This window comes from Rhodnius prolixus, unplaced genomic scaffold (assembly GCF_049639745.1).
Source record: "Rhodnius prolixus isolate KJV_2025 unplaced genomic scaffold, Rpr scaffold_8, whole genome shotgun sequence".
NCBI classification, from domain to species: domain Eukaryota; kingdom Metazoa; phylum Arthropoda; class Insecta; order Hemiptera; family Reduviidae; genus Rhodnius; species Rhodnius prolixus.
This window is the reverse complement of record NW_027411593.1, coordinates 26551331-26566858: the sequence shown is the minus strand read 5'-3', so window position 1 is coordinate 26566858 and position 15528 is coordinate 26551331. Positions and strand designations below refer to the sequence as shown.

The 15528-nt window shown below is 28.1% G+C and overlaps 1 protein-coding gene across 4 annotated transcripts in view; it reads left to right on the top strand.

Annotated features, from left to right (window-relative positions):
* nAChRalpha1 (nicotinic acetylcholine receptor alpha1) overlaps positions 1-9900 on the top strand; it is a 389306-nt gene extending 379406 nt beyond the window's left edge. For 3 of the 4 annotated variants that reach the window (XM_074122086.1, XM_074122087.1, XM_074122088.1), the window contains exons 7-8: positions 1858-2110; positions 3023-9900. In XM_074122086.1, coding sequence (XP_073978187.1) covers positions 1858-2110; positions 3023-3220 — 451 coding nt within the window. In that variant the 3' untranslated portion in view covers positions 3221-9900. The remainder of the gene's footprint in view (positions 1-1857; positions 2111-3022) is intronic. The other variant, XR_012456510.1, reaches the window with a different exon arrangement.
* The last annotated feature ends 5628 nt before the right edge of the window (positions 9901-15528 follow it).

The window sequence follows — 15528 nt, the reverse complement described above, 5'->3', positions numbered from 1 at the left end:
TATTATCATTAGGCTAGACTGGCTACAAATATATCTTACCTTGCTCCGTAGATTTTTAAAAATCTAAAGTGCTATTTAATCTTAACAATGATCAAGATGGTTCAGAGCTTTGGCCGTTTACTTTTTATAATTCACAAATGATTTTTCACATTCAATCCCACAAACTCTGTGCTTCTTTTCGTAGCCAAGATAAGATTAGATACCGGTACATGAACTTCATACACCTTTACCATGTATTTTTCCTTTTCCTCTGACAAAGTTCTCTGTCCGTTAGTAATTAGTCCATTACTAATAGAGCCATCTCTCAAATCTTTGAAATTAATCATTCATCTTCTTTTCTTTATTTATTATTTTTGTATTTACCTCAAACTTTTAAATATGGAAGGGAATATACGTTGTAAAAGAGTTTGTTAACGATAGGACGAAAAAATCCTATCATCTTTTTGATGATGAACATCGAGTTTCATAAAACCCTCATCCAGTCGGTTCAGCCGTGGAAAGCCAGCGGTGTGAACTTTTTGTTTGAAAATCTCTTTCCTTCAAAACATTTAAAAATAGCAATATTCAAATAGGGAAACAGAGAGTGGGAAAAAGCAGTTTTACTATAAAAGCGTTTAAGTTTCATAGTTTATCTGCTAAGCGACAAATAAGAAATTAATAGAAAATACACTTTTAAATTAAGCGTGTACATTTACAACTTAACCATCTCAATTTTTTTTTGTTTTTGTTTTTTTAATAAACACTTTCTCCGCAAAATTGCAAAACCTTGAACCTGAACAACAAACTTTTCTCTATCTAAAAATTAATTTAATAATATTCAAATCTGTGTTTGATTGCGTAGCCTTTATTCGTGCCGATGTTTTCAAAATGAGATAGTTTGCGACCATGTTTTGCATATTATTTTCATTTTTAAATAATACAGTCTATCCCTGAAAATTAATTTGTTCATTCATAACTTTTTGAAGTTTAATTTCTAATTGATTAGGGCGATTTTAAGAGATCAATGATGTTTCATATATATCAAATATGAATCATCCGTTCTTGAAATAACTTGATAGATAATTTGCCTTCAAGTGATGTAGTGACTGCGATAAGAAAAAGAAACAAATGCAGTTCTATTTTAAGCCACCTTACAGTAAAATCGCTACTAAAAAGGGATCATGGTGTTATTTTAATTACCAATGAAAATGGCTCTTAATGAAGTGATTATCTACTAAACGTTAGGACGGAGATCTTACCCCAATTCAAATTCACCTGTTTCAAGAACATTAACGCTGTTCGGCTAGATATAAACACGCATCAAGTCATTAATTAGGGTAGGGATGCTCAATAATCAATAGTAACTGATTGTGTGTACTAATGTAAGCTACTTCAACGAAATTACTGTAGTATGAAACACACGGCAACTTGCTGAACATTCATTCATTCGCCACTAATGATCATAATATTCATACTTTGTCTTCAACATTCATATACTTCTACAAGAAGTCTCATTAGAATCTTGAGAAATTAAGGATATGGCACCCATACTTGGGTCCTAGAAAATAAGACTTTCTTCCATGTTAATGAGACTCATTTTGAGATCAGTTTATGGTCCATCTCATTACAGTTGATAGCGTAGTAAGTTTCCTAACTCATTATTCCTTATTTGTAAGAATTTGCTTTCTTGTACTACTGTTTTACTGTGTGGAAACTGATCTTGTTGATGGTCCTATATGTTCTCTAATTCAAGATGTCTTAAATAAGAATGAGCAAAATACAAGAAGCTTTATGTTCTTTTTATGTTCAAAAAAAATTGTTTTCTTGTATTATTTGAGTTTATTAATTTTTTTATATTTTTTATCTGGGTATGGATAGTTATAGCGGTAAAAGATTAAGTGGAGATTTCGAATCAATACCAGCACTGCCAGCATCAAGATTTGATCCTGTTCCTTGTTTTGGTGAACCTCCTCTTCCACTTCCATCAGCAGACGATGACCTATTCAGCCCTGGTATTTGCCACCCTGGTGATGTTAGCCCTACATTTGAAAAACCACTAACAATGGAAAAAACAATAGAAGATGCCAGGTTTATTGCTCAACATGTTAAAAACAAAGATAAGTTCGAAAATGTAAGTTTTTTATAATTTGTTATACTAGAGAATGTTTTATGAGTTATCAAATTTTCGATTTAAGATTTGAATTTCTTTTTTCTCTAATCTTCATCAAAAAAGTATGGATTGTAATATTGCAGATTTTTGATTTTAAACTTTCACATGAAATATCCAGTTTGAAGTTTTCTGAAAAGTTGTTTTTGTTTTGTCTAATTGGTCTACCGTAAAATAAAGACAAAAATTGCAGAATGTAATTTCATGTTTCGCTTAATTAATTCCGATTTCGGAAAAAAATTTTGATATCTGTTCACTGAATAGATATTCATTTTTTATACTCTTTTCTTGAAACTGGCCTCTACTATTTTACCTTAACCTGTATGGAATACATATATACAGATCTGTAACATAGTGTTCAATCGATTCAGTAAGAAAATTCTTTTAAAACAGATCTGTGAGTGGAGTAATAGTAGACTTTCCTCTGTAAGCCATTTTAGTGTTATGAATGGTTTAACAAACTTTTTAATGCAAGTTAAAAATAAGTAAATATGTTGATGTGTACGGTAAAGTAAAGTTGTTTATATCCGTGTGTAGCTAAGTAGCAAAAAATAAATACCCCAAAAATAAAATTAATTCAATTGTTTCTTTTCCAATTGCACTTTTAAAAAAGCGTTGGTGTAGCATGACCTCCCAGAAATTAATTCATACTTTAGAACTGGTGCTCATTTCTAGAAATATTTTGTTTAATGGCCTTTTTTTTGTATTTATCCTTTTTGTGTCCTTCTCCCCAAGGTATTTGTGAGCGAATGAATCTATCAAAAGCCCAATTTCATACCTTTAAATTGTTGATAAACTTTGGGAATTATTTTGTAATAAAAATTGAGTTTTGATTTGTGAATTAGCCACTAATTAATAAAAATATATTGCTTTCAGGTGATAGAAGACTGGAAGTACGTCGCCATGGTGCTCGATCGTCTATTCCTGTGGGTATTTTCGGTAGCTTGTGTTTTGGGCACTGTATTAATTATATTACAGGCTCCATCCTTATATGATACATCTAAACCAATTGATATAATTTATTCAAAAATAGCTAAAAAAAGATTAATGATGATGGGGCCTGAGGAGGAATAAGTTAATTACTTTAAATTATCTCATTTTATTTTTATTGAATGAAAAAAATGCAAAATAAAATAAATAAAAACATTTAAATAAAGAAAAATAAAAACATTATACGGGTCAAAATGTAGGAAAAAAAAAATAAATAAAAAGTTAAAACAAACCATTGCTTGCCTTAAATTATAATTAAGGTATAAAATTTTGCAATAGATTTTAAAAAAAAGAAAGAAATGAATTCCTAACAGTTACAAGGCTTATTCCAAAAATATGAAGAAAAACTACCAACGAATTTAAAAACTACTAAAGACTAAAACAATTTAATTTAAACAATTCTTCTTAAGGTTAGGCCAAATTATATATGTTATAGAAAAAAGTGGCGTAATTTATAACTTAAGGCAGGCAATAAACATTTGTATTTAGTAAACCTCTCCCTTTTTTTTTAAATTAATTTTAATATTTTTATTCAGTTGAATAATTATCAATAATTAATTCTTAAAAAAAAAAATCTTTTACAAACAATAAATGCGTCGGACTAATGGTAACTTTAAAAAAAAAGAAACAAAAAACAAAAATCGTATAAATATATATATTATAAATATATTGTTTAATGTGAATATGCTGTAAATAGTGTTAAAGTGTCAATAGTATATAATAATATAAATATATATAATATATTGGACTTATTTCTTTGATAAAGACAATGAAAATTATTATATAAAAACACCGTCAGATCTAATAAATTATAAATATATATATACATATATATGAAAAATAAAAACAAATGGAGATAATTTAATCAACAAAAGAAGAATATGTATTTTAGTTGATAGTTCATAAGAATAATTTGTGCATAATCATTATATTTGCACAGCCTTATTCATTATTAAGAAATATATATATACATATATATATTAATTTTATATATATATATATATGTATATATATGTATATAAAATATAATCAACATTTGCTCATTTGTTCAATTCAGTACTTATAAAAATAGGTAATACCAATTAGGATTCCCTGCAATGAGTATTGGAAAAGAAATAAACATAATAATTTAAAAAAATAAAATAAAATCGGTAATTAATATTAGTCTAAAGAAGATGGAAGATAACATAATTGTATGTATATATCAATACACTTAAAAAATATATATATATTGAATTAAATATAGTATAGCAAATTTTAAGTTTTTAATTTATGAATTGCTCATTTTGTCAAATGTTAAGAATTTTATAATGTAAGATGTTTCGCAATTATTATATTATTTTCTGTTCATAATATTTTCGGCTTATGAATCTTATTTTATTATTTGTTTATTTTAGGATGAACTATCAGAGAATAGGTTGAAATCTTATTTGAAGTGATTGATGTCTAAGTCAGAAGAATATAACAGATCACACGAATAGAAAAGTGCAGAAGAAAAAACATGTACTAAAATATATCTGTTGGGCCTAAAACAGTGACTATTTATGGTTTAGTAAAAGATCAAAAGCCAAGATCCATTCTTACCGTTGTGTACCACTGAGAAGAAGAAAAAATTGTCAACTTTGCGGTCACTAGGGTTTGGATATTATTATCATGACAGGCAACTCTCAAAATGTGGTGAAGTCTGTACAGAATATCCTGTGCAAGGAAATAGAAAAAAAAAAGGATAGTTCAAAGGCAATAAAGTAAAAAATGCTGACAACCATTAGGCAAACAGCAGTTAAGTTGAACTGATAATTAAACAATTTTAAGTTGGCAGGAATAAAATCACGATGTTCTAGAAATAGCTATTTATGTAAAGGAAGTATGGTACCATCTTCAGGTAACAATATACAGATATGTGGATTCTCCTGGTGGTTTTAAAGTCTTCTAGTGTTCGTGCGTTGAATACGCTTATGACCCCAACCGATAGAGAAGCTGAATCTCTAAGGATTAATACCTTTCAGCAATTACTACATTAAAACAAAATTATTAGTATAGTGTAAATAAATTAAAACGTGTGAAATTTTCAAAATAAAAGATAGAGCTACCAAGAGCTTTATAAAAATATGGAAAACAATTGTGATTGGACAAAAAATTCACATCAGCTCAAGAATTGTATGAATTTTTTTTGTTACTCTATCTTTTTATCTTCATTGAAGTAAGAAGTAAGGCGACAAAACAAGAAAATGGACAATCAGTAGTTACTTTTGAAACTGTAAGCCTTTTTTTCGAACGTATAGAGTAGTTAGAGAAAACCTTCTTTATCTATTTTTGATTTAATCTATTTAATAGAAATGAATACAAATGCAATATGAACACATATTAAATCGAAATGCTGATATTTCTCTAAGGCAAAATGATTGCTTCAAATCAGTGCTGGGCACAAAAGAATCGAGAACAATAAAGGTTATATATATTTTTTTAATGATGGTTTGGGCCTCATCAGGATTTTTAGGTCTCCTGTATGTAGGCATAGAAATGTTCCTCAACTGAAAACCATCTCTGACTAAGTTCACCGCTAAATAAATGCTTACAAAGGGTGAAGCGAAGGATATGTAGACATTTTTTAATTTAGAGAAGTGGAGTAATCAACGGCCATAAGGGAGAATGTTTTCCATTTTCCACTTGAATAGAGTAAATTAAAAAAAAAAAATTCTTTCTACAATTAGCCCAGTCAAATTAGGATTCAACCTCGGAATGGAAGATAATAAGCTATAAACTTGTATAAATCTTTGTTTTGAAACAAAAGTCTCAGAATGTGTGGTCAAAGGTCAATAAAATATGTTTTTTGAAAATATCTCTTGTTACCTTTGCCCTAAATGACATTTCTAGAGGATAAAGTTCTCTACATATTTAGTTCCATGTAATTTTGCAAACAATCAACCGTTCTTGAAATAGAGCGCGAAGTGTGGGAGGCGCTTTGCCGACCTAATTCGACTGGGCTAAATCCATATATTTAAAAAGCTTTGTATCACATGTTGTATGTTGTTTATTTGTGATTTAATTTGAATATTAACCATTCGTTAAACAAATATTACCTCAGCCTTAGCTCAGACGAGAAGTAAGTACCCCTCCTCTTACGGTAAATACGCGATTGTTAACAAAGCAAACAAAAAGGGAAAAAGGTTATGCAAAAGATGTACACTTTATTTTGAAGATAAAAATAACATAAGCTTTTTTGGAGGAAGAAGCCTTTAAAAGAAAACATTAGTTTTGGTAAAATATTACGCTGCATGATTTTGAAATGTTCTACTTTATTCTTATAAAATTAATCAGGAACTTAAAATTTTTGTCCTCCATAAAAAGTGCTTCTTCTTTATCTAGTAACCTAATTTTTCTTAAAAACTGATACATTCTAAAGACTGTGACAAATCTGGATCATAAACGTTCATCAACCTGTAACAACATATATGTACCTTTCTTCAAATACAATCCTTCTGGCATTGAAATGATCCAGATGTGCTAGTGACAAATTTTAAACATTATTCTTTAATTATCTGTAATAAATGATGCACTTTTGTTTTTATTCATTTATTTTATTTTACCTTGAATTAACAATCTTTGATTAGTGAATCTCTTAATATAATTCTTTAAATTGCCAAGTAGTCGCCGATAAGTTAGTATTTCTGTGAAAAAATTCGACTTTAATCATGTTCATCAGAAAAACCACAGAATGAATTAACGGAGTTTTCTCATAGCCCATCATTTTGTCTTATATTTCGCTCTTCTAGCATATTTAATTTATTTTTGTTTTTGCCAGTTACAAAAAATACTGGCTTTATAATAATTACAATAATACATTATTAACTACCCAATGTTTTATTTATATAACTACAGTCAATATTAAATATTTAAAATCTTTAATTTCATCCGTCCTAGCACGCAAATTTCTTTTATCCCTGACCTGTTTCAACTTTCAAACGTTATTAGAGGTAGATATGAGTGCATTAACTTCTTAGTCGTGAATAATCAATAATAAAGGAGGAAGTGAACTAATGCTCCAATTGTAAAAATGAATATATTGAGCAAAATGATCTTTTATTTTTAGTTGTACTTTTTTAGGTGTAGTTTATGATTCCTCATCTTAGGACATTCAAAAGTAATTTAAGTTTTAGTAAATCCATTTAGCAGCAGCCTTCTGTTAGTAGCCTAACAAAGCTATTTGTTTGGAAATCCAGGCCTAAAGAAGATGAAGGCTTAACGAATTTGTGATTAAACTGAGCCTTTTAAGAATCATCAGCTTCTAGTAAATATGCTTTAGGGAACTACTTGCTATACCTCAGTCTACCGGCACAGACTTCTAGAGAATCTGTAAAAATTCACATGCCCTTTTCAATGCATAGATCACCACATTGATATTTGTTCACGTAGTAAAAAATAATAAATGCTCCACTCCTTTCTGATGGCCATTTCTTTACTTTGTACTGTCTTCTCGTCCGTTCACTGCTTCCATTATGTAAATCCGTGACTGATCACGATTTAACTTGAGTGAATAATTAGGTAACTTGAGTCGTTGATTCTAATATTTACCTTTGCAATTACATGTGTTTAAAAAAACGCTCCTGTTTTAATTAGAAGTTCGAAATCAAAGTATCAATTAGTTTTTATTGTTATTATTATTTCTTAATTGCGAAACATCTTGTCGAATTGACCGGTTTAGAATTTATTCTATTTTAAATCATTTTGTACGAATTCAAAATTGTCTACTTTTATCTAAGTCAAAACAAATTTCAATTGATTGTTATTTTTTGACAATACATTTATATTATGATTAAAAAACTAATTATGAAGGGTGAAATTTTATAGTAATTATAAAATAAATATTTGTAGTTAAAATAAAAAAAAATTATAAATTACAAATGATGAAAGAAAAAAGACCTAATTTAAAGTAATAATTTGTTTATTAATTTATAAACTATTTTAGAATTTAAACACAATTCATGAAAGATTGAAGAAAAAAACAAACAAACAAAATCAAGAAAAAATAATAATTGAATTCATTAAAAAAAAAGATATTTTTGGTATTTTAATAGTCGTAAATTTTATGATTATGTATTTACTGTATATAAAATATATTTAAAAGTCAATAAGGTATAAATATTATATAAATTAACACTATTTAATACAAAGTAAATAATAAAATTTAAAAAAAATTAAAGTTTGTCATCGCGGTAAATAAAAATATATGGGGAAAGACAAAGAAAAAAATGTGTTTAAATGTTAATATAATAAAGCCATCTCCAATAATTAAAAATACTTATTAATTGCTAAACATTGTAGAGTAATAAATGAAAACAATGTTGAGGATTTATAAACAAAAAAATGTTTATAGTTTGAGGAAAATTATTGATACTATAACTGTTTTAAATTAAGTTTTCAAAACAGAAATTAATGTACAGATTGAAACATGAGAATTTTATATAACATAAGATATATTTAAAGTAAGAAAAAAAAACTAAAATAATGAAAAAAATAAGTTTTTTTAAAATTATTTTATTAAAATTTTAATTTTAATAATATAAATTTGTATAATAATAACAATAATAAACATTTTTTAACTGGTGTCTTCCCATTATAAATACACATAACACAAAACATAAAAACATGTATTAATACGAATAAAATAAAAAGTGAAAACTAAAAAAAAAAAACTATCGAGTTCATTTGTAAATAATATCCAACTAACATATTGTAAAAAAATATATATATTAATTTAATAAAAACGTTATTACATTAAAACAAACTTTAATATTTAACACAAGATTGCAGTAAAACCTCTACAACATGTAAACTCTATCAGTAAACCAGCTTAATTATATTTCATATTCTTTTTTTTAAAAGCATTTACACTGCCATATTTCTTGTAATGTATACGCAATTTTTACTATTACTTTACATAAACACCTGCAAAAAATTACCATCATCCTTATCAACTGAAATACTATACAGAAATGGAGCTCTTTTTGGAATCAGTGTCCTAAAGAAGTCAAGACTCGATGGATAGTGCTCCAACTACTTTTGCAGTTCAATCCAGACTGCAGAGTGGGTCGATTGCAAGGCCCTTACCCTACTCAGTTCTCTTGTTTTATGCCTTACTCCACAATCACTTCCTGAGTAGAAAGTGGAAATTACTCTGATTTCGTAACTGTATGCAACTATCTGAAATTAATCCGTTTAAGATATGTCCTTCACTCATAAGAATGTTTTATAAGAACACCTTCATCCTTGCTCTTTGTACATCTTAACCTAAAGCATAATCTCAACTGATCGCATTCCCAAATTCGTGTTTTAATGTATATACTCACCACATACTACTTTAAGGAAGTAATGAAGTTCATCGCATGTATTTTGATTTTTTTAGAACTTTTAAACCACTTTTTTAGTATTAAATCTTCACACAGATGAAGGGCCAAATGAAAGGGATAAATTCCAGCAGCCGAAATCGCTAAATATGATCTTTATCAATTTCCTAAACGTGCAATCTCATATCCTCTTGTTCTTTTATGGATGTATCCATCTATAAGAACCATGGTGGTTGATACACTTTCAACAGCCTGCAAGAAGTATGTCTAGGTTCTTTCCCTTTTCAGAGCATATCAATGACTTGAACAGCATTTGTATTCTACATTAATTATACTGTTGTGCAGTTACTACAGTGCTACACTTCAATTATATGTAGTATATTCGCTCTTATACATTTTCACATTTTTCTAATGTGGTAATGTGAATGCCACGAAAGTATCGCTGCTCGTTCCCTTTATGGTCTAAATGAAGGCTTAGTTATGAAAATAAGAAATCTGATTTATATTTCAGAATACTCACTCAAGTAATGTCTTATACCAATTGTAAAGAAGACTCAGTTGCATGTCTTCTCTCAACATAGGACTTTCCTAAAATCGTACCTCTGCATATGGTTGTAGCATCTACGGTTGATGTGTGTTTAAGCTCACAGTTTGTTTAAACCTTAAATGAAGTAGAGATGATTCAAGCTTCTTTATCCATTTCAGGGACCCTGAGTTCTATAAAAGAACGGCGTAGCAAAAAGTTTTCTTCATTAATTTTTTACGTAAGTTAAATGAGTATTCATTTTAAAGGTGTTATTTAAAAGTAGGTAGGTTATCATTATTTCAAATTATTTGTTGGAAGAGACTATTACTCAAAAAAAAAAAGTACGTTCTCGTCATATTAAAACTGCCAGGGAGAACAGTTGAATAAGGGTTGATCATCAAAAACTGCACGAAAAAACGTAATGTTGAATATCATCTAATTTTTGACTATTTTTTCTGTATTCTATAAACCCGGACTATGACCAACCAGTTCAATTTTTGTCAGTTGAAGGTTTTGTTAATGATTTCTGCTCTTTTGGAACAGTGCTTTGGAGTTTTCCAAGACAAATATGTAGATAAATATACCTGAGAAATATAAATATGTATTATAAATTAACTGCAGTACTCTTAAACTTTTTATTTACCATTTAAAAAATCTTTTCTTAATAACATTTTCAGTTTACCACGAGGATTCATCATTGTTTCGACTTAACTTAAAGGTAATTATAAAAAAAATAAACACAGGGGAAATCAACGTCAGTCAACCTTTCTAAGTACTTAACAAAAATTGCTATTCATCAAATATAAAATATTGCCACTAAACAAGAATATAAAATTGCACAAAATCGTAAACTTAGGTTGAAAGTGCGTAACCTGCTCTATAATTAATTTACTTTATTTTGTTCAAATACTTTTCTCTTAAATCAGCTGCTATGATTTCATATGCTCGTCCTAATCTAATCTAATAAATTTTCGTTCCAATTGGTTAAATGTTAACCAATATTTTTCTTTAGTCACAAAGGTATTTTTAAATCTAAGTTATGTAATGTTACTGTAATCGAGTCCCAGTTTTTGCCTTAGATTTTAGCCTCCGTCAACATTACATAATAGTGAAGCCTGTCTGAATTTGCAGTATGCACTATATGCATATTTAAATTTTAAAGCATGTTTAGCGAATAAAATATTCGTTACTTTCTTTATAAAAATAATTAAATATCTGTTTTTCTTATATGTTCATGTATATACATAAATTCTTGCAAGAATAAATAATCAATGTACTCTGTTAGTTGCAGGTGATGAAAAGATGTGTGATTTTTATGTCACCAGTTGCATTCAATTTGTATGAATGAATAAATGAAACACTCAGGGAAAAGTTATATCTTTCATAAGTTCCATGTAATTCTAAAAATGTGTTTTGGCGAACATACAGGAAAACTCTTAACTACCACAGTTACTTTTTCGAGGATCACGATTGTTTATGATGCAACTTATGTTTCTTGGGGATGAAATTTATATTTGGAATTATTAAAATGCCATTTCATGAATATAAATACGTGTATACTTACTCTCTCTTTGAAATCAAACCAAATGAAGAAGCTCCAAACAGTTGTGTACAGATCGACAATAGTATTTATCAAATATAAAATCCAACCATACTATGCTATTCTTTTCTCTTTTTTCCAGAATTTATTCTTGGTATGTAAAGAGCTCTAGTTCGGAACAGCTTTTCAATAATATAACATGGTGGCAGAAGAAGAGATTATCAAGAGGAACATAAATACCCTGTCTGTAACAAATTGGAAATCTACAAGTGTTATTCTAAGCAACACCCAAGAAAAACCATTCAGTGGCCTTCTTTGCATGCAAAACTAAAAAGAAGCATGGAAAGTACAATGTTAATGATCGGTAAGTCCTCTGCCCTAAAGTGAGCTAGGCGAATTTCGTTAAGGAACAAAATACTGTTCATTTAGCGTCAGTGTTGATGTCCTACAAATTATGAAAAAATTAATAATCTTTGTATAGTTAGATACAAGAAATAAGACCCTCAGCAGCCTTGACACTCAATAAATGTCGCCTCAAGTCTGACCATCTAATCTCAGCTAATCTCCCAAATGTTTTGATTTAACATGACAAAAATCATATCAATAGTGATATGATGACTAAATTTTCTTTGTGCAGTTTCGGTGGCACTGTATATTGTATGTTGTTTCTTTGGAGGCGCTTAAGTTTTATTTGAAGGATCAATACAAAATCTAACATTAAGTTTTTAATAGTAGAGTTATATAAGACTACAGATAAATGTAATTCTCATTGTTACTTTAAATAGTTCAGAACAAAAAAACGAGAAAAGGCAAAAATAGCCAGCGACATTTGCATAAAGCGTCTATTGTCTTAGAGTGCTTGTCTCCTTAAGGTAAGAGAAACTTTCATACTGAAAAACTGTAATTACTTGGTCAATAATAAGTTCATTGACCAAAAATTATTTTTCAACATATTTTTCTTTCGGGTTTACTTTACTTCATTCTTCTTATTATCTTAACTCATTCAGGCACTGAAAAATATTCAAACTAGAACAGAAATTAATGTCAATATATTCTAAATAACCCATCTTTTAAAACTATTGCAATAATTTTGAATAATATAAGGAGAGATTCATTTAAGTTTCCTCTTTGTGAAAAAAAAAAAAAAAACTATCCACTTTTCACAAAAACAGTTGATGTAGAGGTTTTACTTTACATAAAATGGCATTCATAGCAATTATTTACTTTAAAACAAAGCACATTCATTTATATAAAAAATAATATAATTATTTTAAAATTTCCTTTCTAAAATAGTCACTGATAGTTTTATTTAAAACAAAAAAATATTTGTAAATAAAAAGAACTTAATCAAAATATAAAAGTTCTTTATAAAAAGAACTCAATCAAACTTGATTGAAGAATTTCTGTTGAAAATTCATGTCTGTAATTTTTGTACTAAGAATTTTTATGGGATATTTAATTTTGATTAAAACGCTAAGTTCTAAATTTAATTCATTTAAGTTACTATACATTTATAAATACAAATTCACATTTAATGAGCTAATAAAATAAAATTTATGTAGTAAATAAAACTGACACTGTTTAGTGACAAAAAGAATAAAAATCACGAAGTTACCATATTTACAACTTGAATTGTATGTACATCTAAAACATTTGATATCTATTTAGGTGGAATAGTTTTTTATACATAAGAATGAAATTAAAATAAATATGTATTTTGTGCAAATGTATTAAGAAAAAATAAAGTAATAAGAAATATAACTGCTACAGTTATTGAACAATAATAAAAAGATAAAAAAAATATAAAATGTTCAATAAAATATGTTTGTGTAAAAGAATTTTAATTAATTCTCTATATATGTATGTTAAAATATTAAGGCTATGGCTAAATTTAAACATCTTTCTTTATGGTTGGTTATATAAAATATATTTTATTTATTTAGGATTATACAAATTTACACACTCTCAGCTTGAGTGTTGCTGAAATATTTCTAGATTACATTTCTTTGGTACAAAATCTGGCAGGCTATGCTCTATTTTAACTTTCACAAAATGAGAGAATGTATCTCTGTTTTTTTGCCAATTAGTTAGCAGAAAACAAGATTACCGAGAGTGCAATGAAAAATCCAAATAAATAGCTTATAAATACTTCCTTATAATTATGACAGCATTCTTAAGTGAAAATAATTTTGCAAATCCTAAGGAGATTTCAGATAATTGATTGCATTCAAAGAGACTATTCTGACCATCATAGCCTACATTTGGCTACACTACATCTTAAAACTGAGATTGGGTCCTTCTTAGGTAGCTATCCATCTCAAATCTGGGTCTAGGGCACACCACTCAGCAGATCCCCTCCTAGCATTTAATTATTATAATTACTTCACAATATAAAAAACCATTCCTGGTATATACTTTTTTATTTACGGTTTTCAGAAGCATGAAATTAATTTATTTTCAAAACAAAAAGTTGCAAAAACGAGGAAAGAGTGGAAAGAGAGTTGTTTCAATTATATCTACAAATAAGTAAAGCCAACCTTCCAATCCTAAAAAAAGAAACAATACGAGTGTATACATACATACTTTAATAATCATTTTTCGAAAAGTAGTGTTTAAAAAAAAATTATATTTCAGTTTCCCTGAACTAAAAAGAGATTAACATCAATCAAATAATTTAATTTTCCCTTAATATCTTATTTTAAATGATAAATATTTAATTAAATACAAGAGATAAATTAAAATCTTGAAATTCCCACTGGATATTCAAAACATATAAAAATAAAATTTTCGAACACTATAAAAAGATAATATAGAAAAATAATTGTAAAAAGAAAACAGGATTAGGATAATATTGATGTTTTATTTGATTTTAAGATGTAATACATTAATTTTTCAACAAGTAAACAATGAAAGAAAATAAATAGACTTACTATTGTTAAGTCAGACATTATAAATGTATATGGACAATCAGCCATGGTATATGTTGAAATCTAATTTATTATTTGTATCATTTAAAAAATATAAAATTGTTGCCTTTTTTTTACGTTAATTGTAATTAAAGTTTGGAAAGAAACGAAAAAAAAAAATTAAAATTAAAAAATGAAAGAATCGTATTGCCATAAATTTATTTTTTAACCTATTTATTTAAAAAATGTCTTTTACAAAACAATGTTTTATCACATTTATGATTCAACATTAAATTTTTCAAGTTTAAGAACCATTTTATTTAACGATCTTTTAAACTTTGCATAATCGATTTACATTGTGATTTAGTAATTTAGGTCCTTCAGCTCAGTTAATCAAGTGGAATTATAATTATTCGGTTGATAACCACTTAACGAATTCGTAATTGAACTTTTTTTGTTCAGCAATCTTTGCCTCGCAAACTCTTCGATTTTGATCGATTCAACTATCTTATTTCCAAGGTCAGAGCAAGAAAACTTTGGACAAGTTGAGATAGGGATTTGCACAGTGGCAATAAAATTCTCAGCGTGCCGTGCTATGGGATCCGAAACTCCTCAGTAAGGATACTGGAGTCCCTCAAAGACTGTGGCAAGCTTTTCTCATACGTCTGCAAAAAGTGGATCCACATCTAGTTCCAGATTTCATTTGTTCGTATGGAAGTCGTTGAAGCAAGGGAACTTACAAAGAGCAACGTTGCAAGTCTTGCAAACAAGAGTGCTTCTTCTGGGCTTGCGGGACGTACTACAATTTGCACATCTCCTTGCACTATCTACCTTAATTGCTAAGTGCTCTTCACTTAAATCTACTATCATTTGGTTCTTACCACCAAACTTTTTTTTTGTGATCACCACTTTAGGCTTAACATTTTTCCTGCTAATAAAATTCCCTATCAGCTCGTCGGCTAACTGACTCCTAAAAAAAAGGTAGTGCACTGGTTTTTTATTATTTTCTGTCATTTCTAATTTGTACAAGATATATGCATTAACGATCGCAGCGTCAATAAAATAATAAAAAATCT